General features: G+C 40.4%; 1 protein-coding gene across 2 annotated transcripts in view; it reads left to right on the plus strand.

The window, feature by feature from the left end:
- The first annotated feature begins 784 nt into the window (after positions 1–784).
- The window catches only part of SLC12A2 (solute carrier family 12 member 2), a 61,783-nt gene continuing 39,626 nt past the window's right edge, over positions 785–22,941 (plus strand). For both annotated transcript variants that reach the window (XM_075138158.1, XM_075138157.1), the window contains exons 1-4: positions 785–1,488; positions 19,335–19,454; positions 21,431–21,506; positions 22,094–22,189. In XM_075138158.1, coding sequence (XP_074994259.1) covers positions 919–1,488; positions 19,335–19,454; positions 21,431–21,506; positions 22,094–22,189 — 862 coding nt within the window. In that variant the 5' untranslated portion in view covers positions 785–918. The remainder of the gene's footprint in view (positions 1,489–19,334; positions 19,455–21,430; positions 21,507–22,093; positions 22,190–22,941) is intronic.

Below are 22,941 nucleotides of genomic sequence, written 5' to 3' on the forward strand. Positions count from 1 at the left end.
CCGCGCATCCCCCGCCGCCGGCGCTCCTCTCGCGAGATGTGGCGGCGGCTGGCGGGCTAACAGGCTTTGACAGGCGGGCGAGCGCCGGGCCGCCGCGCCCCCCGCCCCGGGCCGGACGCTGCCCCCTCCCCGGGCCGCCGCGGGGCGGATGCGGCGGCGGCCATAGTTTGGGTCGGGAGGAGCCGCCGCCGCCCTCCCTGCGTGGCCGCCGGCGAGCCGCTCCCGCCGCCGCAGCCGGGAGCGGGCGGAGCCTGGGGAGCAGGCGGCGCCGGCGGCCCCCCGCATCTCGCCTCCGCCCTAGCGGGGAAGCGAGCGGGCGCGGCGAGGCGGCGCTGGCCGGTTCGCCTCCAAATTCCTGCCTCTGCCGAGCGGCGATCAGGTGGAGCGGCCGGAGGGCGGGGGCGGGGAGGCGGAGGGCACTGGGGGCCGTTTCCTTGCCGGCTCCGCCGCCCCACGCCGGCCGCGGGCCCCGCGCCGCTCCCTCCAGCTGAAGCCCCGGTGGGCTCGCCCAGCGCGGCCGCCCCTCCCCGCGCGGCGCTGTCAGAGCGGCGGGCGGCGCCGTCGCGTAGCGGGCGCGCTCGGGGGAAGGCGAGCGGGGGCAGGAGGGCGGCGCGGGCGGAGGGAGAGAGCGGCGGTGCGGAGCGAGAGGGCGGCGGCGCCGGCGGGGCCGGGTCCCGCTGAGGGGGCGCGCGGCGGGGGCGGGCGGGGGTGGGGGCGGTGGCCGCACCGGCGGCATCATCACCTGGCGCTGCAGCGGGGGGGCGGGGCGGGGCGCGCGCGGCGCCTGGCGTTGTCTGCGGCGCGCTGCAGCCCCGGGCGCTGGTTGGCGGTTTAAAGCAGCGGCGCCGCCGCCGCGAGGGGCGTTCAGAGCAGCCGGGGCCGCCGCCGCGCGCAGTGATCGCTCGGCGAGGGGCAGGCATGGAGGGCAAGCAGCAGCAGCTGCCGCCGCCCGGCCCCGCCGCGCCGGGGGCCGCGGGCGAGGAGCGGCGCTCGGAGGAGAGCAAGGATGCGGCGGGCGGTGGTGCGCTGGCCAGACCGCTGGGTCCCACGCCGAGCCAAAGCCGCTTCCAGGTGGACCTGGTGGCCGAGGGCGCCGGCCGCCCGGCCGAGGAGGCCCGCAAGGCGAGCGGGGAAGGCGGCGCGGCGGGGAAGGGCAGCGAGGAGGCCAAGGGCAGGTTTCGGGTGAACTTCGTGGACCCGTCGGCTGGCGACGAGAGCCCCGGCGAGCCGGGGGGCGGCAGCTCGGAGGGCGGCAATGTCAGCTTCCAGAACGGCGGTGACACGGTGCTGAGCGAGGGCAGCCTCCACTCCGGCGGGCACCACCACTACTACTACGACACCCACACCAACACCTACTACCTGCGCACCTTCGGCCACAACACCATGGACGCCGTGCCCCGCATCGACCACTACCGCCACACGGCCGCCGAGCTGGGCGAGAAGCTCATCCGGCCCAGCCTGGCCGAGCTGCACGATGAGCTGGACAAGGTGAGCGGCCGCCGCGTATCGCCCCCCCTCCCCCCCGCCCAGCTCCCCGGCCGTCCCCGGGCCGCCTCTGCGCCGCGCGGGGAGCGGCCCCGGCCCCCGCCTTGAGCCCCCGCCGGGGCCGGCCTCGGGGCGTGCGGTGCTCGGTGCGTGGCGGCAGCGGCGGCAGGAAAAAGCTGAAAGCTCGGCGAGCCTCGAGGAGGCGCAAAGAGCGCGAATGCATCGGGTCGCTTGCGTCGTCCTTTTTTTTTGCTTCATGACGCAGTGGGGTTTCCCCCCCATATTTCTGCGAGATGGTCCCCATGGCGAGAGGTGGTTACAGCAGTAGGTCTGCGAGGCGGGTGTTTTCTCCATAACCGAGAGAGGATCTCTTACAGGCGCAGCGGTTTTCCACTCCTGGTCCATATCGCCTTCTACAGATAGGGAATTCGGGGTCTGCGAGAGGTATTAGTCTGGGAAGGGGGATGAAAACGTTTGGAAGAAGTGCTGAAGAAAAAAGTAAAGAAGGATGCACTCGCTTTTAGTAGTGAGGAGAGGTTTGCCTCCGAACCAGCTGAAAACGCATGCCTCTCCTTGCGCACACAGTGCCGGACCAAACCGGCTTCTGGATGCTGAAGGCTGCACGGATACAGCCGAGACTCCTTCTCCTTAAGGAACCTTTTCAGTCGTGCCGAGTAGCCCTGCCTGTGAGGGCGTCATGATCAAGGCTTCAAAAATTTTGAAGCTTGCGTGTCAAGCTTTTTCTATTTTGGACTAGCCAGTATGTTATTGGAGACGAGTTACAGTGAAAGCTTATTTGCATTGTAGGCTGTCTTTATTAAAAGGAAAGCTGTAGCTGAACCTGGAGTTAATTTGATGTATTTTTTAGATCATGATTAAACTATCAAACTATCATGACTAAACTAAAGCCAGATCAAATTATTGCAATGCTGTTTTCTTGCAGTGTGAAAATTGCCTCTCCGTATTTGGCTGTGCTCTAAGAAGTCCATGTTCTAGTGGGTTTTTCTGCTGGGTTTAGGGAAATAAAGGATCATGTGCGCCACATCCTTATGAAGTGAAGAATATTCTGTTTCCAGACCTTTTTTCATCCCACCTTTCACTCCTTATTGGTGGAGTTCTATGAGAAAATGTATGTTCTTTTGAGACTGTCCTGGTTCACACCATTTTTAGGCAGCTCGGTGTGTCTGCACCGATCTGTGGGGTTTTTGGGGCGGGTATGGTGATTCTTTAAGTGTGTTTTTTGAAACGGACTCTTCATCTGTTCTGACAGAAATAGCTGTTTTGTGTGCTATAGAGATACTTCCTTGCAACATGTAACATTAGATATCAAAATAATTACTAACCGTAACAGCAAATTACTCTTGCATTTCAGGTTAGATTATGTTCTGTAGTCTGATTCTGAGTTAGTATGGAATGGAAGTTGGCAATTACTGTCTTGTGCATGGAGTTAGATATGCTGTAAATAAACCACGTAATATATGTGAAAACACACTGACTTTCTTTTTGTTCCCCCCTTCTCTCCCCGCCCCGATTTCTGACTCCTGGTCCATGATGGGATGACCAGGTTGTTAGATACTCTCTTCTGTAAGCACAGCATTACACAACATTACTTGAATTTCTAAGCTTGGCAGATAGGGTTTTGGTGTGTTTATATCGCAGCAGTCAAGAAAGCTCTTTATGACACAATTAAGACATTTCAGTGCAGAATTTAACTTATTCTGGAACTATAGTTTCTAAAGGTGTAACTTCTTCATATTTCTTCATATTTCATTTCTTCAAACTGCGTGGCAAGCAGTTTTCTTGGTAGGTTGTGGCATAGAGGAGCTGTAGACGACCTAATTACAGGATCGTTATCAGAACAGTTTCATTGTAAGCATTAATTAACTCAAATTATTCATTTCTAAAATGTCATGGATTTGTTCTGCAGTGTTTTTTTTTTTTTAAAAAGTGATGTCCTGTCTGCTGTGCCTCTCTGCGCGCCCCCCCCCCCCAAAAAAAAAAAGATGGGAGATGGAATATGCAGTTTCAGTTACATTTGATATTATACTTAAGTATTCATTTTAAAAACTGTCATGGTATAAAGTTCAGAAGTTAAGTTGAAGTTCTACGTAGTAACTCAGCTGTTCTGTTGCAGGATGTTTCATTTGCAAAGCAATTGACGTGTTAGCAAGCATTTAGCCTTATATGAAGAAGGGAAGCAATTGTTTTCACTTCAGACTTAGCAAAACAGTTTGCAAGATAAAGTTGAGAACACAAAAGATTTTAATAAGGGTGTGTTATGGATACTAATAACATTGATACCCACATTTTTCCCAGTCTCTGGAATATAAAATATACCACATCTGTGATTATGTACTTGATTTATGGCCGCAGAGTGCTGATAACTTTTAAATCATGATGGCACCGTACTTTTATATGAAAGATGTTCACAAAGCTGTTGTGCTTTTTTCACTGTGTTTCAGGGAGCTTATTGTGTCCATTCCCAAAGTGACTTCAGTTCCTGCTGACTAACAGTAGTGGTCTCTAGTGTGGAATAATACTATGCATTAAAGAAGCTATTTCACTGGCTTTTAAGAACTTGAAAAATTAAACTTGCTCTTTAGCTGTGGTTTTTGTACTAACTTAACTTATACAGCATGTATGTCAAATACTTAGTAGAGCAGCTGGTCTAAACATCCTAGTACTATTACATAAAACTTGCACTACATAAAGACCTATTGTTATGCCCCTGCTTCTTGACCCAGTGCATCAAGGTTGGCAGTTATTTTGTATTAAGACTGATCGAAAAATGTGTGTGAACAGCAATGTGGTTCACTGCTTTGAATGTTGCAATTTCATGTTGCGGTTAAAGTTTGTGCTATTCTTTTTTCCTTTTAAAAGGTAAATAAATGTCATGAGGCAGTGTTGCAGTAATGTTGATGCTAGTACCAATTATAGAACAGATTTTGTTTTTTCCTTAGTTTTGTTTACAAGCTTCATATGTCTAACTCTTCTACTGATTCTGTTCTCACAGAAAAGCACTGTTGGAGGAAGATGCACTGTTTGAGGAAGATGCATGTACACGTACAGAAGGGGTACCTTTTGACAAGGGTTTGTCTTGCTGTCCTGGTAGACAGGTGTCTAACCATCTCAGGTTTCGTGTGGTGGTTCCAACAGTGGCTTTCCTAGTAGAAAAGAAAGGGTTTGTTCTTGAAACCGGTTGTGGAAACGCAGCTGGGTGATGCTGCAGTACCCTGAAGTGAATGAATTGCATACTACTGATGTTAGTCTATCATGTTAAATTTCAAGTGAGGGGTCTTGTCTTCATATATCATTGGCTATCTGCAGCCAAGGTGATCCATCTCTTGCTTACCCAATTGGTGTGCATTAATCTTACTCTGCTTTAGAGATATGATAGAGGGAATTTGGTGAGGCTGTTACAGTTGCTAATCTCATAGATAAGGTGATGCTTTGCAGGAGTATTAGTCTCCAGAGATGCAGAGGTGAGAGTATGGTTATTAACAAAGAAGTGGGAGGGAAACAGCGTACCATGATACATAGATTTTTGTTGCAGTGGTGTCCCCTGCCCTCTTGAGGGGATCTGCCTTCAGACGGTAGGAAGATTAAAAGTGTCCTAGCTTTTCTTAATTTTTTTTTTCCTGTCTTACACTTTAGGAATATCTGTTTTGCCTTACAGCTTTACATCTGTAAGTAAAGCTATAGACTGGAGAACACATTCCATCTGCCTTTGTCTTCCTCAAGGTAAAAATTACCACAGTCTAGAAGGTGAATATACGTGAATACTTTTAAAGTATTCAGGATTGGACTGTGTTTTAGTAATCCACTACTATGCATTAAGTTATAATTTTTCTGTATAGCATTGCCTTAATTGGGGAGCTTATTTTTTTTGGAAGAATAAATCTCACAGTACATGAGTGATTCTGATTTGATATGTCTTTCGTGCAGTCATTTACAGCTGTGGTAAGTAGATGTTACATGAACCAAGCCCTCTACTGGTAGCTTTGTTCTGTTGTTTGTTAAATACTGACTGAGAGTACTAGTTAGTTCCCTTGACAGCCTAGAAGGTAATGATCTCGGACAAAGATCTTTACACCGCCACCACGCCTTAGCCCAAATTAAAAAACAAACCAAAAAAAACCTCAAAGGGATTTAAAAACACGTGTACTTTGCCTTCTCCCACGCAGAAATTCATGCACCTGTCCTCTGAATTTCGAGATAGAAGTAAGAAAGATGACATTACTGATTGTCTTGATACAGAATTGAGGTTTTTTATTTGTTTTTACTCAAGTTGGATGACTGTAATTTTTTTAAACTCTCGTTCTGGCTTTGATCTTTATTTTCTTGAACATTGCAGTTTTTCCTCTCACGTGATAACTTAAAATGTTTAACTTAAGCACAGTGAAAAGGCTGCATATGGCACTGCTTTTTAGCAAAGAATGTATTCTCTCTTGAAAATGTTAAACAACTGCTGCACCTCTAACGTTTGTTTATACTTTTTTTTTCCAGCTCTTGGTTTGTGTCTGCTTAGCCTGTAAAGAAAACAGAGCTCAACTAAAGATGCATAAAAGGCTGAAAGATTATTCTAGATGATTCTAGGCTATCAAGTTAGCTGACGGTGTTATGTAAGGTTGATCTTTGAAACCTGCTTCCTCCCCTCTCCCTCTGCCAGAAGACTGAGACCCTCTTGCAGATATTTATTGTACTACCTTGCTGAATCTTGCTTACGATCAGTAGGTCTCTTAGTTCTTGAGTGTAATTTAATTTGGATAGCTTCTTTTCCTTCTTGCTCTCCTTTATATTTGTAAGCAGAACTTGAATTTTCTTTCTGAACCTCATTGTAGTAAAGTAAAACAAGAGAAACTCTTTTAGTCTTGGTCTCTGTGCTCTTGGACATCCTAGAAGCCTTTGATTTGTAAATGTTCTTGCTCATTGCTTTTGAAAAACAGTAAGCTCAATGCACCTGTACTCAGATCAGGCTTTACTAGCATCATGCAAAGTGGTGTTTTTATGCTTTTTCAATCTGTGTGGAGAATCCTCACTTTGCTTGTCCTGATACTCCACTTAATTACCACCATCTTCATCAAGGGAAAAAAATTAATATGCTGCTCTGTTTGCAGCAGTAAATCATATTAGTCCTTTGTATTTTATAAGGACCACGTGTATATTGTAATTTTATATTGCTTGATGCTTGAATCTCTCTTATCTGATCTTTGTGATAAGTCTTTAGTCCAAAACACCTATGGAATACCGAAACCCTTGAACTGTCTTCAGCAAACTGCTAATATTGTTCTTACTACTTTGTTTTTGTTTTGTTCCAGAGAAGGTGGAAATAACTGGGTGCTGCTAACAGGTTATAGTTTGACAGCACAGATGTGGGCTGCTGCTCAAAGGGGTAAACTTTTGTGCTCTCTCTTGTGGTGATGTTTCTATTTTTGAGTTGGATCTGGGAACTGATCTGGTTTACAGAAAACAAACATCCCCCCCAAAATCTTGCACTGGATGTGGTGAGTCAGTTCCCTGATCCAGTATACCAGTTGTCTCCACAATCTTTTGACTGCACACTTGTATCAATAAAAAAATTTTTGAGCATGCACCTCTAGAATATGTTTATTTATTTACTTATAAATTATATACATGTACTACTGTACTAATACTGTGTATGGTACAAAACAAAAATTAAAGGATGAGATAAAGATGAAATAACCACTTTCAGAAAACCTTTTTGTACTTTATTAACATTACAAAAAATATTTTCTTCCCCTGCTCCCAATGGACTGTCTTGTGCATTCCTTGGAGACCGCTGCAATGCACTAGGAACCCCTTGAGTGTTCATGTCAGAAGAAAAGGCATTGTAATTTGCCAGAAGAGTACAACTAGGGAAGGAAGGAAGGAGGGAGTGCCTGTTTGGAGGAGCTTGGTTTTTGGTAAACCAATCTTAATAGACGTATCGTCAGTATCAATGACTAGTTCAAGACCAGAACTTTGAAAGAATAGCAGTAACTTCTCTAGCTGGGCAGCTTTTCTTTCAGCATAAGCTATTTTAGAACTGGCTAAAGAAGAAGGTGCAGCAGAATTCATCTTCATCTTCAGATTAACTTTTTCCCTTTTGGAACTGCATTTGATTAGACCTCAGATGATTTTCATTCTTGAAGAACATTCTAGCAGAGGAGGAGGTTGGCAAGATCAATATCTTGGAGTAATTCAAACCAGTGTACTACATCTTCTGTTGCACCCTTCAGATTTTTTCCTAAAGCCCCATGTAATATTCATACATGAGCAACTACAAACCCATTTCCCTCCCCTCTTGGTATAGGTAATAGCAATCACAATATGGTCATTTGTTCACTACTAAGAATTTTTAAAAATAGTTGACTTAAAATTATTTGCCTTTTAGTATTTTGGAAGTTACCCAGTTCTTGCAGCTTGAGCGCATGGAACGTCTTTGATTTATTTCTACAGTTCAGCGTGCCAATTAGGCCTGATAAACTTACTGAAATTTCTTTTTATGCATGAAAACTAAGATGCGTTATCTGTGCCTGATAAACTTAACTCACTTAAGGATGCGGTGATTAAAAAAAAAGTAAAAAAATTCCTAAAATTCCATTTTAACAAGGAAGCTTATCTCTTGCCTCTTCGTTTTTGCTAGTTAACTTTCCTTCTTCAAATGAACTGCTTCTATTTCAGATTATTCAGGGCTTTTTTAATTCAAATAAAATAGCAACGTCTGCTTCAACTGTAAAGAAACTGTGATGCTAGGTTAATGTTTCAACTCATTCTGAGGGTTTACGTGGTAGAGAGACTCCTAAGACCGTTCCGAGTAACACCGCTCTTGAGCTGTAAGCAGTTTGGCAACTTTGGCTTGAATGTAGTGCTGTGCCAGTGCAAGTAAGTGCTGTGCTGCATGAATGTACCAGCTTTGCTCAGTGCTGGCTCAGGGGCTGTGCCTGTAGCTGTATCCACCGCTTCATGGAATGACATTAAATATTCAGGCAGTACTTAATTGATTTTTAAGATTATTTCAATGGGCTGTGTAGTCTATTTTAAGACAATAGGTTAAATGTAATTTTTCATGAACTTACTACACTTAGAACTAGACTTCCAATTAAAACGGGAAGTTTTATTATGGTTACTGCTGCATAGTGTGGTACACTTGCTCCCCATGCCCCACCTCTTGAACAGAAAGTGCATCATTCTGTTTTGCAGAAGTGGATGAAAACTGAAAGATGTTAAGAGCAAGAATGCTTCAAATTAGTCTTTTTTGGAGGTGGAGTGTAGAAGATGACTTGAGAATTCGTGTTGAAAAGAAGGTCTTGAGCAAGACTGAGGTGGATTCTCTTCTGTACTTATTTACAGAACATTGTATTTTTCGGACTATTCTTGAATATGCAAAACTGCTATGCAAGAGGCTTGCTAATAGGTTTTAATTCAGGTCTTTTGCAATCAAATGCTGCGTCTGCTTCATTCTGGAGAAAAAGAAAATTATATGAAACTCTTAAGAGGTCTCTAACCATTAGAGATATGTCAGGATTATGTTTTTCAGATAATCAAGTGAAAACTACCTGTGTTCAGAGCCTGGATCTGTTTTCCTGAGAAATGTGATTTCTCTGTTCATGCCAGTGGATCTCAAAAGGAATATGACAGTCAATGCACAGTAATGAATAATTACTTTGATAATAATTCACAGTACAATAGTTCTGGCAAGGATCAAATACATTGGTGCAGTAGGAAAACTAGTTTTTTCTGGAGAGGGCAGGAAAGGAGTGATCCATCAAGTGCTCTTGAGGTGTGAAACAGACTACATGTATTTCTTCCTCTTAAACTGGATGCCTCTATACTTGTGCAGGAAGTCATGCCTCCTTTTTTGTGACTAGATGGTGCAATTTCCTGTTAACTAGAAGTGGAGAGACTGACAAAGGAAGTTTGGTTTGTTGGTTTTTTTTTTATGATGGCAGACCATGTTGACTTTTCCGTGACAGGAGGGCATGACTTTGCCTACAGTATTTCTGGGAGTGCAGATCATAAGCATTGTGGGTCTGCCATGGGGTAGCCACACTGCATAGCTGCTGAAAAGAGGTCTTTTCTCATTTGTCTCTAATTCTTATGATCAGCTTGCCCATTCATACCATCCTGTGCTTATGCGGGGTTGTATGAATCAAGATACGAAGATGTAGAGAGTTTCCTTTATCTTGATGCTTTTGCAAAATGTTCTTGTTCTTTAATTAATGTTTTTGGTATGGAGAAAAAAAATACTCTTTGTATTTCAGATCGGATACCACTCTTGCATACCTGCAGATGTCAGCAAAACTTTGCTGCCTTGTCAGAGGTAAAAACTACTTGAAAGGATTCCATTTGGTCACACCGTACTGGCTGCAGGCTTTCAAATCTCAGCCTTTGCACAGCTATCTGGACTTCAGTACTTTCCTCTGGAACTTTTCTTCTGTAAATATGGCTAGTCCTTCTCTGTTAGGTATGCAAAGGTTTGAATCTGAACTTGCTATGCTGGTGTTATGACAGATCAAATCGTGTTGACACTGTCACTGTTTCCAGAGGCGCTGATTAGTAATCTACTTTGAGAGAGACTTTATTTTGGTGTGATGCTTAGGAAAGCATTGAAATGTTTTTTTGCTTATAAAGGGCTGAAAAGTCAAAATTCCTAGTGATGCAGTAAAGAAAGCAGGTAGAAGAAGGAATGAGATCACCCTTGGAATATTATGCAATGGTCTAATGCCTGGATTAGTTAAGTGATGTGACAAGTTAGTGGCTGTGGAATACTGCTATGACAATCAAGTTTATCAAGTTCAGTGGAGGACCAGATTCTGTCTATTTCCACCAACTAAAGCACTCTTAGGTATGGGCAGTTTTGCTGTTGCTTCATTTCTGAATTGATTCAAGACCTTTCCCTTCAAGCAAAAGTCTATCAGACTGCAATTTGTATCCATCCTGTCATAGGAGGGGAGGATCATAATCACCTCCTATGAGAGAAGAATCCATAGCCTTAGTGTGGTTAGTAAGCTTAGAGATCAGTCAAAAAAAACTGTATGCAAGATGTTAAGTGGTGGTGAGCTTTATAAACAAGGCTCCTGTCTATCCTTTGGAAGTATACCACCTTGCAAGAACAGTGATTTACTCCTAAGCTGAAATCAGTTGCCTGAGTAAGTTTCTTGGTTAACAGTCTTGCTAGCCTGGTTAATACATCATACTACTTGTAAGAATTGGTAGGAAGAATGGATGGTTCTCTATCCCTTTAAAAGAATTACATTTAAAAATGGCTTTTAAAATCAGAAAAAAAAAAATACACACACACAAAATATTGCTTAATGTTTCTCTGTTAAAAGTAGTATTGAGTTGTAAGGCACTGAAATACAAGCTGATGGCAGAGACATGTAGCTGGCTAATTCTTCAGTTGACATGTTAATTGTAACTATAAATTTCTTCTGTTTAAAATTGTTCTGCTGTAATCAAAGTACAACAGACTTTAATTTCAGCTTAAGATAACATTAACATTCTGTGTTTGATGCAATCTCTTTTAAAATCTCTGGAAGTGGATGCCAAAAGCATTTGCTGCTGTATTTTAAATTTGTAATTGTAGAGGAGGTAATATAGCCAAAGCACTTAAGTTTTGGTCTCTTGGCTGCAAACCTGAAAAGGATTTCCTTTGACTGAGGCGAGTAACCAATGGTTGAAGCTGTTCATGTTTGATTCCAAGGAATCCCAAGTTTTAAGAACAGATCATGTTTTATCTGGGTAATTTATCTCCTGTTGCTGTAGGTAACTGCTGGGTGCCATTTAATGGGTTAGTAGGCTTTTTTTACGTTATGACTGTAAAGATACTGGAACCACAGTATCTTTAGTAGCAGCATTTTACGTGTGCTTCAAACCAGGAGTGGGAATTACAAATTCTATTAGTAAATTTGCTATAATGTATTCCTGGTTTAAAACCAAGCAGTAAAGTACGTAACATGACTGCTGAATTTTCTGAACTGCCGTCAACAGCTAGTTATTGCACAATGACTAGCAATGTTCCCTGAAAGTGTGTGGTTTTTGAGTTTGTTTTTTAAAGAAAATGCTGAGAAAGTGTTTAGACGGACTGAGATGTCTTGAACATGTCTTCTGCCATGTTTTCTTTTGCATGTGCTACCTGACTGGGTTTTCTTCCCACTGGTAGCAATACTAATCACTCAAGCTTCCCATCTAACTCCTGAAAAACATGAATACCTGAATCTGTTTTGCTAACTTGGCAATTTTATTTTTATCTTACGAATTATCAGGAATTTGTAAACAGTTCTAGGTGTCTCTGGAAGCTACTGTCTGTGTGAGTAGGAAGCTTTAAGTGAAAGGTAACTGTGTTCACTTTGGTACTTCAAACAGGGTGATAATCAAAGATTCAGACTATTACATCTGTTGGTAGGATGTAAATTAGTGCTGTAATTAAGATGTAGAAAGTGATAACCTACTTTCAGTTTTAGAATTTGCACTTTCACTGCTCTTTCATCAGAGTGAGGGCTATTATGAAGCATTAATCGAGAGCTGGGCACACTAATTCTTAGTTTCCATACTAACTCATGGTAACTCCATCACCATCCTTACCCCAGCAGAGGACTGGTGAGGAAGAACTAGAACTGCATGCAATATTTAAAGTTAATGTGTAGTACAAATTATTTTTTTTCTTGATTTACTTATTACAGAATTATTTTTCTAGTTTTATAGTTTTTTCTCTTCAACTGTTATTGTGTAACAAGGTGATAGTCTTCTGAAAGTATTTAGGGTAGGCCAGAAAAAGTGTTCTTTCAAAGGTAGTGAGAGATGTAGACAGCATATGGGTTTTTTTTCCTTATTACTTTGCTTTCATAGGCATTGAGTTTCAGTTGTGTTAATTTCCAATTCCTAGGTCTAACAGGATTCTTCTGCATTGTTTGATAGGTCTAAATAGCAAATTGCCTTTCTTAAGAAGTAACTGTTTCAGTCAGGTTTGGATATCGATATTTACTGTATAGTTCTGGAGTTTTAATGGGAAGGAAGCTTAGGTAAATTCATTGTGGCGTAAATGAAAGCAATGAGGATATCTAACAAAGCTTTAGGGTTAGCACTTCTGAAACAGATCAGTATAGAGAAGAAAATAGCTGTTTGTCAACAACAGTATTGCTAGTGTTACTAGTTTACAAAATAGACTGTCCATGCCAGTACTGACTGCTCTTTAAGAGTGTTACGTAGAGTAAGATATTTTAAAAGTAATTGCCTACAATACTTACTCCCTTTTAGAGCTGTTTATTTCCCTTACAAAAAACACTTGAAGACTGTTAGACCTGGCAGAGATGTTTTTTCAAACTTAGTTTTAAAAACTCACTGTGATTTGTTGTTAGTCTACAGAGTAAAGTTAACAACCGTATCTCAGCCATTTTGAACAGTGGTTGGTTGACAAAACGGTTACAAGCAATAGTCAGTGTCACCAGATCAAGTCAGACTGGTGAGAACTTATTTTTCCTCTTGCATATTTAAGAACTGAAATACTTTGTATTCTCAGTCAGACAATCAAATTTGAGACTTGTATTGATAAAGTGCTCATCACAGGACTCTCTTGTGTCCCTGGAGAGCAATATGCTTAAAACCATTCCATAGATATTTAGATGTTTTGGAAAGGAAACTCAGCGCTCTTAGTTTCTTTCACCACTGGTTAGATAAAAGCATTAAAACATAAAAACAGCTTATCGAAGATCCTTAGGCACAAACTGGGAATTCTATGACTGCAAACGTTCGCATGCTGCAAAAGCAGTGTTTAAAGAACAGATGTGTTTGATAGTTTAGTGTCCTACAGTCAACATTTAATAGCTGTCTTATTCTTTGGTAGTACAGTATAACACTTAAATATATTTGTACCAGTACAAACTGGTTGCAAAAGTTGTCACTGTTGCATCAGAGGTAAACACCTATGTCAGCGGGATTGTTCTATGCAGTTATTCTGCATACAATACATCTAGTACTTTTTTTAAGCCTTTTATTAAGATCATTAGAAGTGTCACAGGTGAGGTGAGAAGAAGAATCCAAACGTTCATTGCAGAAGGGAAAGTGGAAGGCTTGCTCATCCAAGAAAAGATTTGTAGTCTTTAAAAACCATGGGAAGTGTTAGCATCTTCTGGGGCAGAATGTTTAGTAATTCTGCTGCTGTTGGGTAACTTTCTTTAATCTGTCATTTTTATTTTATTCACACTGTCTTGACTGAAGTATGTTTGAATTAGAACAGCAAAACTAAATATTCATAAACTTTTCTTCCGTGTATGTTTTGAGCTGTGTTAACTCTGAAAATATTCTGTACTGTCAAGTTTTGTACTTGAGTAGTCATAGTCTTAACTGTGTGCAGCTATAGAGTTGGGCTATTTAGGAGGACAATCTCTACAAGAAACAATTCTTTCATTGTTGAGACAGCTGGCATGCTACATCTGGATCAGTACATTTTCCCGGTTGCTTCCTTTCACAAAAAGGAATTTCTTAAAAATGGTGATGCCTATAAAGTTAACCTTTGGGAGATGGAAACAAGAAATTGTTATGGTAAGGTGTAGTGAACAGCTTGGCAGGAAGCTGCACTGAAGGAGTGCAGAAGATGCGTGCAAGTCTCTTGCCCTTGTGAAGGAGGGTTCCACTGTCCGTGATAATTGCTGCAAACATCTCTAACCAAAGAGTTCTAGCAGGTAAAAGCATGATCCCGTTGTTGAGGCTTTGACTGTAGCTGGTGAGGACAGAGACCTATTGCTGTATGGAGTTGTTCTGTCAGTACCTCTGTTCGTGAAAGGCAGTTCTCAGGCGGCTTCCCTTATTTCCTGTTCTCCGTAAGTGTGTTAAATGATGAAAGCACCATGCTCAGTATCAGAATATGTAAGTACAAAGCAGTTTTACAAGTAAGCTGCTGTTCCCTTGATTAAATGTAGTGGAATGCCATTTTTATATTTCCTTGCAGAAATTGGAGCTTCAAAAGAGGAGGTTCTTGATTTGTCATTAACATTTTTATAGTATTAGCTGTTTAAATCACCTTCAGTACTGTATCTTACTAAGACTAGAAAAAGCTACTGTTGTGAAGCTTTTCTAAGGAATTTGTATGAGGAGAAGCCCATGCTGTATGGCATGTGCTAAACCTATAACGGGTCAAAACTTGAGAGATGGAAAAAGAGCAGTTAAAGCTCTAGTCTCAGGTGCTTTTTTGGCCTCCTGTCTTTGTGCAAGAGTAATGGCAATAGGAAGGATGAGCCTGGGACATGTTACGTGGTCTTTGTCGATGGGACTGATGTTTTCTGCATCTGTCATCCTTCCCTTTTAAACAGGGAAGAGTGTCTGGGACATGCCAAATCAGGCAGATCGCAAAGGAAGTGGTCTGCCTGAAGAAGAACCATGTAGTCTTAGATACAAACTTGCTGGTTGTCCTGTCCTTTACTTGGGGCTTCTGTGTTGTGATACTTGAAAAGAAGCAAGAGCAAAAGAGTTCATGTGCATTTATTCTTATAAAGTTATACAGTTCAACATAGCCTAAGTATGTTGCTTTTAAGATGGGATCTAGATAAGTTCACCACAAATAAATGTGCTGCATGACATACACCACTATCAAGAACCCTCAGTAAAACTAAATTGCAATTTTTATTGATGAGAAACTTTTCCATGCATCAGTGTATTTCAAGCTGTGTGTGAAAAATCTCAGATCTCTTCTGGCTAACACATCTTTTCTCATTACTAACCCATTCCTAATAAATGCGGAGGTTATTCACAATTGGCACAAATAACTTACGATTATGATCTAGTACTGGAGATGAAATAATAGATTATTTGTACTTTTCAGGGCACTGTGATACAGCAATGGAAATTTCTGTGTAGGAACAGAATTTAACTGTTTCTTGGCTAAATTCCTATCAGTGTATGATAGAATTGTCAACAAGTAAATGTGTCTTATTTTTCCTTTAACAGTGCAAGTGAATACCATAACTCTGAGTGTTCTTTGGGCTGATTAGATAAAAGACACTATTTTGATTAAAAAGTTGTGTGAATAAGAGCATTTCTGATCTAAAATGCTGAAACCTTCTCTTTTGTTTCCCCTTTTGTTACACCCCCTCCAAATCCACAGTGTGTTAGTGTGTTTTACTGTTTATGAAGATCTTATTGTACATGTATTGCTGTTCTAAAATAGTGCTAGAGCGTTTTTTTCCATTCAAGTATGTGACTTGAGTAGAAGCATTGTTTCCTCATGAGCACAAGCATAAAAAAATACTACGCCTGCTTTATTTACAGCTGAGACCACAGTGGTGCTTTCTTAATCTTACATTAAAGGGCTGAACTTGGAGCCTTGTGTAATGGAATTCTTTCGTGCCCACACTCTGTAATATCTGTTCTCACTGGTGCTTTATCAGGCACCCACTAGCACTGATAACCACCAATAACCTTTCAGTTATTACATTTTGCATGTGCTTCAAAATATTTTCGTAAGAAATATTGCATAGTGTGGAAAGACAAGAGATACAGAACAAAACTTTCTTGTGTTCGTAGTGTGCATATCTTGGAGCTGATCCTGTAACTGATAACTCAAAATATCAACTGCGAGCCATTATCTCCTTCCCAGAATACAACAGGCTGAGCCATGGGCTTGTTTGAGCACTGTAGTAAAATTCATGGCTATCACATGATGGTTGAGGTTGCAAGTGACCTCTGGAGGTCATCTTGTTGATGTGTGCAGGTTCTACCAATACCTGGCCAGCCATGGTCATATGCTGAAGTATATAATTGTCTATTATACTAGATACCAGGATATTCTCCACCTTCTCTTAAAAACTAAATGTGCAGTAAACAAAAACTTTCAGCTTGTTTAAAAAAAAAAAAAGGTCTTGTGACACAGTATTGCAGCATTAACTACTTTAGTCACATAAAATTTTCCAGTATTTTAGGACGTGAAGATACAGATTTCTTCTAGCCCTTCCTTGATCCTTCCTGACCAGTCTTTTCAAAGAACAATTTTATTATTTCTTATTAGAGACATGACATGCCTTTTTGTAATACCAGATGATGTTATCAAATGTGGGCAGTTTTCTTGGCCAAAGCATAAAAACTGCTTAGATAATATAAATGTGACTCCCTTTATGCAATGCTTTAAAATTGAGTTTGTTGCAAATATAATGTGATGCTTTTCTATGAGAAATAAGAATGGATTTCACATGAAGGAATAATAATATACAGTTACACTGTTGCATGCTTGATTGGAGGTTTTGTTGTCATGGCTGTGAACATGTTTATTACCCTTGTTTTAATGTACCTTTTTTTTGCTTTTTCCTCCCCACTTCTAAAGGTGGGTGGGGTAGAAGGGGGGAGAAACTTCTGGTAAGTGCTGCTGGAAACAGCAGAGTCTGATGAGAGAGACATTAATACCTAGAAAGAGTTTTGAGGTTTATTCCTGCATTTCTAGGAAAGTCATCTGAAGGATGGGTACTCAAGGGTATTGGAGCAGGGCAGTATGTAGGCTCATTCTTTTCTGTTGTGAGCTTCAGGTGTGTCCGAGTTGGGTGAGGAGCCTGATTAGAGGGCTTTCCATTTCCTCAGTTCTGGTTTAGGCAGGTCAGCATAGGCTCAGCAAATGAGTGGCTTGTAGCTGGATGTAGTAAATTAAAACTAGTTAATTATTATTCTACTTCTTGACATAGAGATGCTAGAGTTAATTCTTTGTAAAATCTTCAATGTAGCAGCACGGCAATTCTCTTTTTTGGTCCTCACTGTTCTTCTTACCACTCTAAATGGATCGCACGCCACTTCTTGCTTGATTTGGTTTAAGTTTGAGTGCCTGAATACAAATAATCAGCAAATCAATAGATTCATCTGGTCAAAGGCTGTGCAAATCTCCCAAGAAGTTACAGCCATTAGTTCTCTTCTATCCAGAAGAGCTGCAGTTTAGCAAACTGGGTAGTTCTCAGTTATGTTTCTTTTTGTCCTCTGTTTAATGTATATAACAGATTATATACATATGTATAAGTAACTAGTGATAGGACGAGAGGAAATGGCCTCAAGTTGCGCCAAGGAGAAATTTCTTTACTGAAAGAGTGATCAGACCTTGGAACAGGCTGCCCAGGGAAGTGGTTGAGTCACCATCCCTGGAAGTATTTAAAAGATGTGTAGATGAGGCGCTTAGGGACGTGGTGTAGTGGGCATGGCGGTGTTGGGTTGACGGTTGGACTCAATGATCTTGGAGGTCTTTTCCAACCTTAATGATTCGATGATTCTATGAAATTTCTGAAGTATACACACATGTATATAACACATACCTATCTACTTTTTTTTTAAATCCCTTCTGGAGACAAGAAAACCTACTATTTAAGAAAGCTATCTCTTAAAGTTAATGATTTGCAAACTGATCATGATTCTGCCTACTGGTGGAAAGCTTGTGTCATACAGGACTCCAGATGTGTTGCAGGTACACCTGTTTTTATGTGAATTTCATAATGCAGAGTCTGAGAGAAGCACTGACGTGAATCTGTGCAAATGACCTTTAGATAAGATGACATAATCTTTTTTTTTTTTTAATCTGTTTGTATGTTTACTGCTGATTGTAAGGGGATATGGATGACACCCTTCATGAGTGACAGTTCTATAAATATTTCCTCTGGACTCTGTGCTGATGGTATATTTGGTATTAATGTGTCAGGAAGATAAAGTATCTGACACTAAACTTTCTTACTGTGTCCCTTCAGCATGGAACATACTTCTGGAAAGCATAATTTGGGTCCAGTCTATTTTGTATCTTACTTAGCGAATGGGAGTTTTGCCTTTTACCTCATCGGGATTGAACGTCTAATTGCATAAATGTTTTCTAAGCCCTCTGGGGTGCAGGCTGCTTCACAAATACTGCTTGAGCTGATTTCTTGAATAGTATTCTCTGAATGGTATTCAGGGTCTTTCTAGTGTATTCATTCTTTATACTTGTTGCCTTGGATAACTAACATACTTTGCTTAGAGTGTTTCCTGCAGATTTCTTACAGCAAGCATAGGAAATATTTAAATGGAGTTTAAATGTTTAGGTGTTTGCCTGGCTTTGCAAAACAAAACTCTTGAAAAGCAAGCATGCAACGTGTATATACACATGTATTTTTAATATATATCAAATAGTTAGGATTTCTGCATTGTAAGGCTGAGAGTTGAATTATAAAGAAAAGCCACAAGTCGGTCTTTGTTGATGGGACTGATGTTTTCTGCATCTGCCATCCTTCCTTTTTAAACAGGGAAGAGTGTTTGGGAAGAGACTTCTCTTCCCTCCTTCTCCCTGAAATGCTGCTCTCCCACCGTCCTTTCTAGCAGCATCACCTTACAATGAATAGTAGAATAGTTTGCAGGGAAGTGAGTAATGTATTTCTTGAAAAATTGATCAAATGACTGCTAAGCGTGATCTACAGGGAATGCTATAGCTGAGACCAGTAACTTGTGGCAGAACAGTATACACTTTCAGATTAAGAAATACAACCTCCTGTGCTGTAGAAGTTGCTGCATTTGAAATCTTGTAGCTCTTTTTCTAAAAGACCAGATGTTTATTTCTTAGAACTGATTTTTAGAACTGCTGTAGAACTGATTTTTAAAAATATTTATTACTCTGCTAACAGTTTGCTCTAACTGAAGCAGAATACCTAAGTCATCTGTGTAAGTTTGTTTTATATTCCTTGAAATCTGTGAGCTGTGCCTCATGCAAGGAACATAAAGGAAAATATAAAACCTTTGCAGTGTCATTAATTTTTCTGTTTCCACAAGTAGACCTTTTTTTTTTTTTTTACAATGTGAGTATCAAATGCCCTCTCTACTCTGTTAATCACATAAAAGATTTATTTTTTTTTTTCCCCCCCAAGGAGCCCTTTGAGGATGGCTATGCAAATGGTGAGGAAGGCCCACCTGCTGGGGAAGCAGCTGCCACTTATACACCTGATAGCAAAGGGGTGGTCAAGTTTGGCTGGATAAAAGGTGTATTGGTAAGTTTGATGTATTATACTTCAGTTTCTTACAGATACGATATTTCTAATAACCTTTTTTGAGAGGGATTGTGATAGCACTGTATAAATAAAAGATTGTATGTATGAGAGATGTGAAAAATGCCATAATTTTAGGAAGGGTTGCTCTTACTTGCACTGAATTTTAAGGAAGTAAATACTTCAGGACTTTAGGTTTTAAAGGGATCATGGTTTCTTAGCACAGGCTTTACAGTTTTGAAATTGCATAATTTCCAAAAAGGGGAAAAGTTACGTAAGTATTCATATGTAATAGAAAAGCTACATATGAAAAAAAGACAAATGCAAACAGAGGGAATACACTTAACGTGTGTTGACTTTGAATCTGTAAAGTTTTGGATTGAAGTGTTAGAAAACTCGATTTTTATTTATTTATTTTTAGAGAAGCAAAAAATACTGCATTGAGGGGAGTACCTACCTGTATATGGCAAAACTCGACCAGGATTAAGTATTTAAATTTTGTTGAACCTGCTACAAAAAGTCATCTTGTCCTAAGCTGTGGAAGTCTTAACACTAAATACAATATAGTCATGGTGGAAAAAACTAACTCTGTCCCCATTTGGAGTAGTGAAAAATTAAGGGTAACATGGGGGTTTTATTACAAGTACATACTAATTTATTTTTAGTATTTTGGCAAAGAGAAACCATGATTAATACGTACTCTCGAAAGCTATAAGAATTTATAGTGGTGGCTGCAAATGCAACAATTGGTTAAAACACATTGAACTTCAGCATTCAGAATACCTAACTTTAGTTCAGCAAGCTTCCGCTGTGCATTACCAACTTCCTTACAAGTCTTGAAGTAGCCATATTCTCTGCCTTGGGAGAAGGAGAGTGCCTGTGGTAGCTGTGAAGCGGGTATTACGGACTTCTGTTGATGTACCCCAACCCAGGACAGAGTTGTTAATTTTAAAGCAGGTATGAAGCTGACTTTGAATTTCTTCAAAGCCAAATTCTCTGTTGGACTATTTTTGTAAGCAACAATTCTAAGTATTAAAGAGTTACGGGATAAATGTTGCTGACCGTTTTCTTCCAAAGTCTATTTAAAGTTTCAAGGAGGATGATATCCTCCTTTTCAGTGGTTTGAATGCTGCAGTTAGTATTTCCTAGTAGACATAAGCCACCTGGGTGAATATTTCCAGCTCAGCTGATCTACATTTTTGCAAAAGACTTTTTAAATCTCTGAAAACTTTTTACTTCTGTGGTTTGGAGAGGTCCTTGTCTCCCTTATAGTCCTAATGACCAGCTAAACTTTTTGTAGGATTGATATTGTCCTCTTTAGGTAAGAGAGAGACCTAAGACCTGCAGTTAGTCTTCTGTTTTAAATTTTATTTTATTGAGGATTAAGAGTTTAAAATATGAGGATAAAAAAATAAACAGCGCCTCCCCATCCTGTTAGTGTGCAGTTGTGTTGTAAGATATGAAAGTTCTAGGACTGCAAAGTTGTGGGGGTTGTTTGTTTTTTAAAAAATAATAAATTACTTAGTAGGGCATTGTTTTAGTGCATTTTTTGGGGGAGATTTGTAGGAGATCTGAACTAGGGTTGTAGACCTCACAATCATTCTAGACCTCACAGTCTTATTTTTAGTCATGTATTCTGTAGTATGAATTTTGGATCCTAAAGGTTGGGGTCTAAATTATTTTTCTTGTTGGTCAAGACATACTACAAGTATCACATATGAAAGTACTGTAACTTTGTCTATGTTAAAGGTAGTAACATTTTAATCATATTTAGGTTCCCTTTTTTTTTTTAATCAAACCTAAACTTGTTTAATTAAAAAATCTATTGTTGTGAAATAATTTGAAAAGTGGTGAGGAAAGACTGCAAGATAATTTTGACAACATTAAAACTGAAATGAAGAATTAGTGGAAATGACTGCACATGTAAAATGTAAAAAAATTTACACACTAACCTATGTAAAATTCCTGTTTTATCTTAGGTACGATGTATGTTAAATATTTGGGGTGTGATGCTCTTCATCAGACTATCATGGATTGTAGGACAAGCTGGGATAGGTATGTGTACTAATGCTATAATTTTAGTTTAGGTGTTGATCCTGAGCTTACACTTTAAACAGGAGTAGAAGATGACCTTAATATTGCCAGTTTTTAAGGTAATTTATCCTTATGAATGCTTTAAGCAGTATGAAGTAACTTAGTCTTTTTCATTTAGCTATAAGGTATGCAACTTAAAATTGACATTTGTAAGTCTTCAGTGAACTGCAGAGATAAACTTTTGATCTCTGGTTGTTAAAATCTGCATATAGACTGTGTAATACATAAATAAATTTTCTTCAAAGGCTTAACTTAGTATTGAACTACAGAAAATCTCTCATCTGCAAAAGGCATGTGTTTCCTTGAAGCTCTAGGATACAGCTTCTACCCTGCTGATTGAAGAGAACATTTATCCAGTTTTGTTTGTATCCTGGAAACTTCCCTGTACAAAAGGGGAGTGAAGAAGCCTTTTGCTTGAATGTGCAGGACCACACACAGTAAATTTGTGTTGTATTTGCAAGACTAATTCTTTAAACCAGGTTAAGTTGAAGATTTGTACATTTTAATATTGCTGGACTTACACCTTTTTCCCCCTCTTTTTCTAAAAGGTCTGTCTGTCGTGGTTATTGGAATGGCCACTGTTGTGACAACTATTACAGGACTATCTACTTCAGCAATAGCCACAAATGGGTTTGTAAGAGGAGGTAAACCTACTTTCATAAAGCTTTTACAGCTTTCATTACTCTGGAGCGTACACCTTAAGGATGGAACCTCTAATTTATTTCCCATTTTTTTCCATCAGGGAAAAAACAGTATGGATGAAATGTAGGGAAGAGTTAGTTTTCTGAGGAGCAGAGTCTTTCCTCTGTATTTGACTAAGCAGTCATGTAATTAGTGAAAAGTCAATAATTAGGCTATTAATTTGATTTGACTAGAGGCTTGCTTTTCCACTGTGGAAGAAACATTATCTATTCTTAATTTTTGGGATACAAACATTTTTAGAGACATGTATCCAGGAACGAAGAGAGCCTTAATATTCTCCTGCATCTGCACTGGTTGGTTAAGAATTTGCATGTGTGCTTGTGTGTGTTCACGTCCTGAAATAAAACTTACTAACAAAAAAATATATCCTATAAAAGGATAAGCTATATCTATATGAGAGCATGCAAAAGGACATGTTCTTATTCTGTTGTGGTTTTTTTTGTACACAAAAGAAATTCTCCAGACTCTTGATTGTGTCCAGCTTTCCTGAGGGTGATGGTTTTCATTCTCTTTTATGGTTTATGTGCTGTTGTCAGCAATTCCTACAAAATAGTTTTGTAAGTGGTGGGTGCCTTTGACACGCTCAGACTGCTTCATGACATTACAAGACTGCTACTAGTAGAAAATGTGGTGGAATTAAAATAGAAGCTTATAAAATTCTCTTGATTAAGAATGACTGGAAAAACCTTGCTAT

The sequence above is a fragment of the Calonectris borealis genome, chromosome Z (assembly GCF_964195595.1).
Source record: "Calonectris borealis chromosome Z, bCalBor7.hap1.2, whole genome shotgun sequence".
NCBI classification, from domain to species: domain Eukaryota; kingdom Metazoa; phylum Chordata; class Aves; order Procellariiformes; family Procellariidae; genus Calonectris; species Calonectris borealis.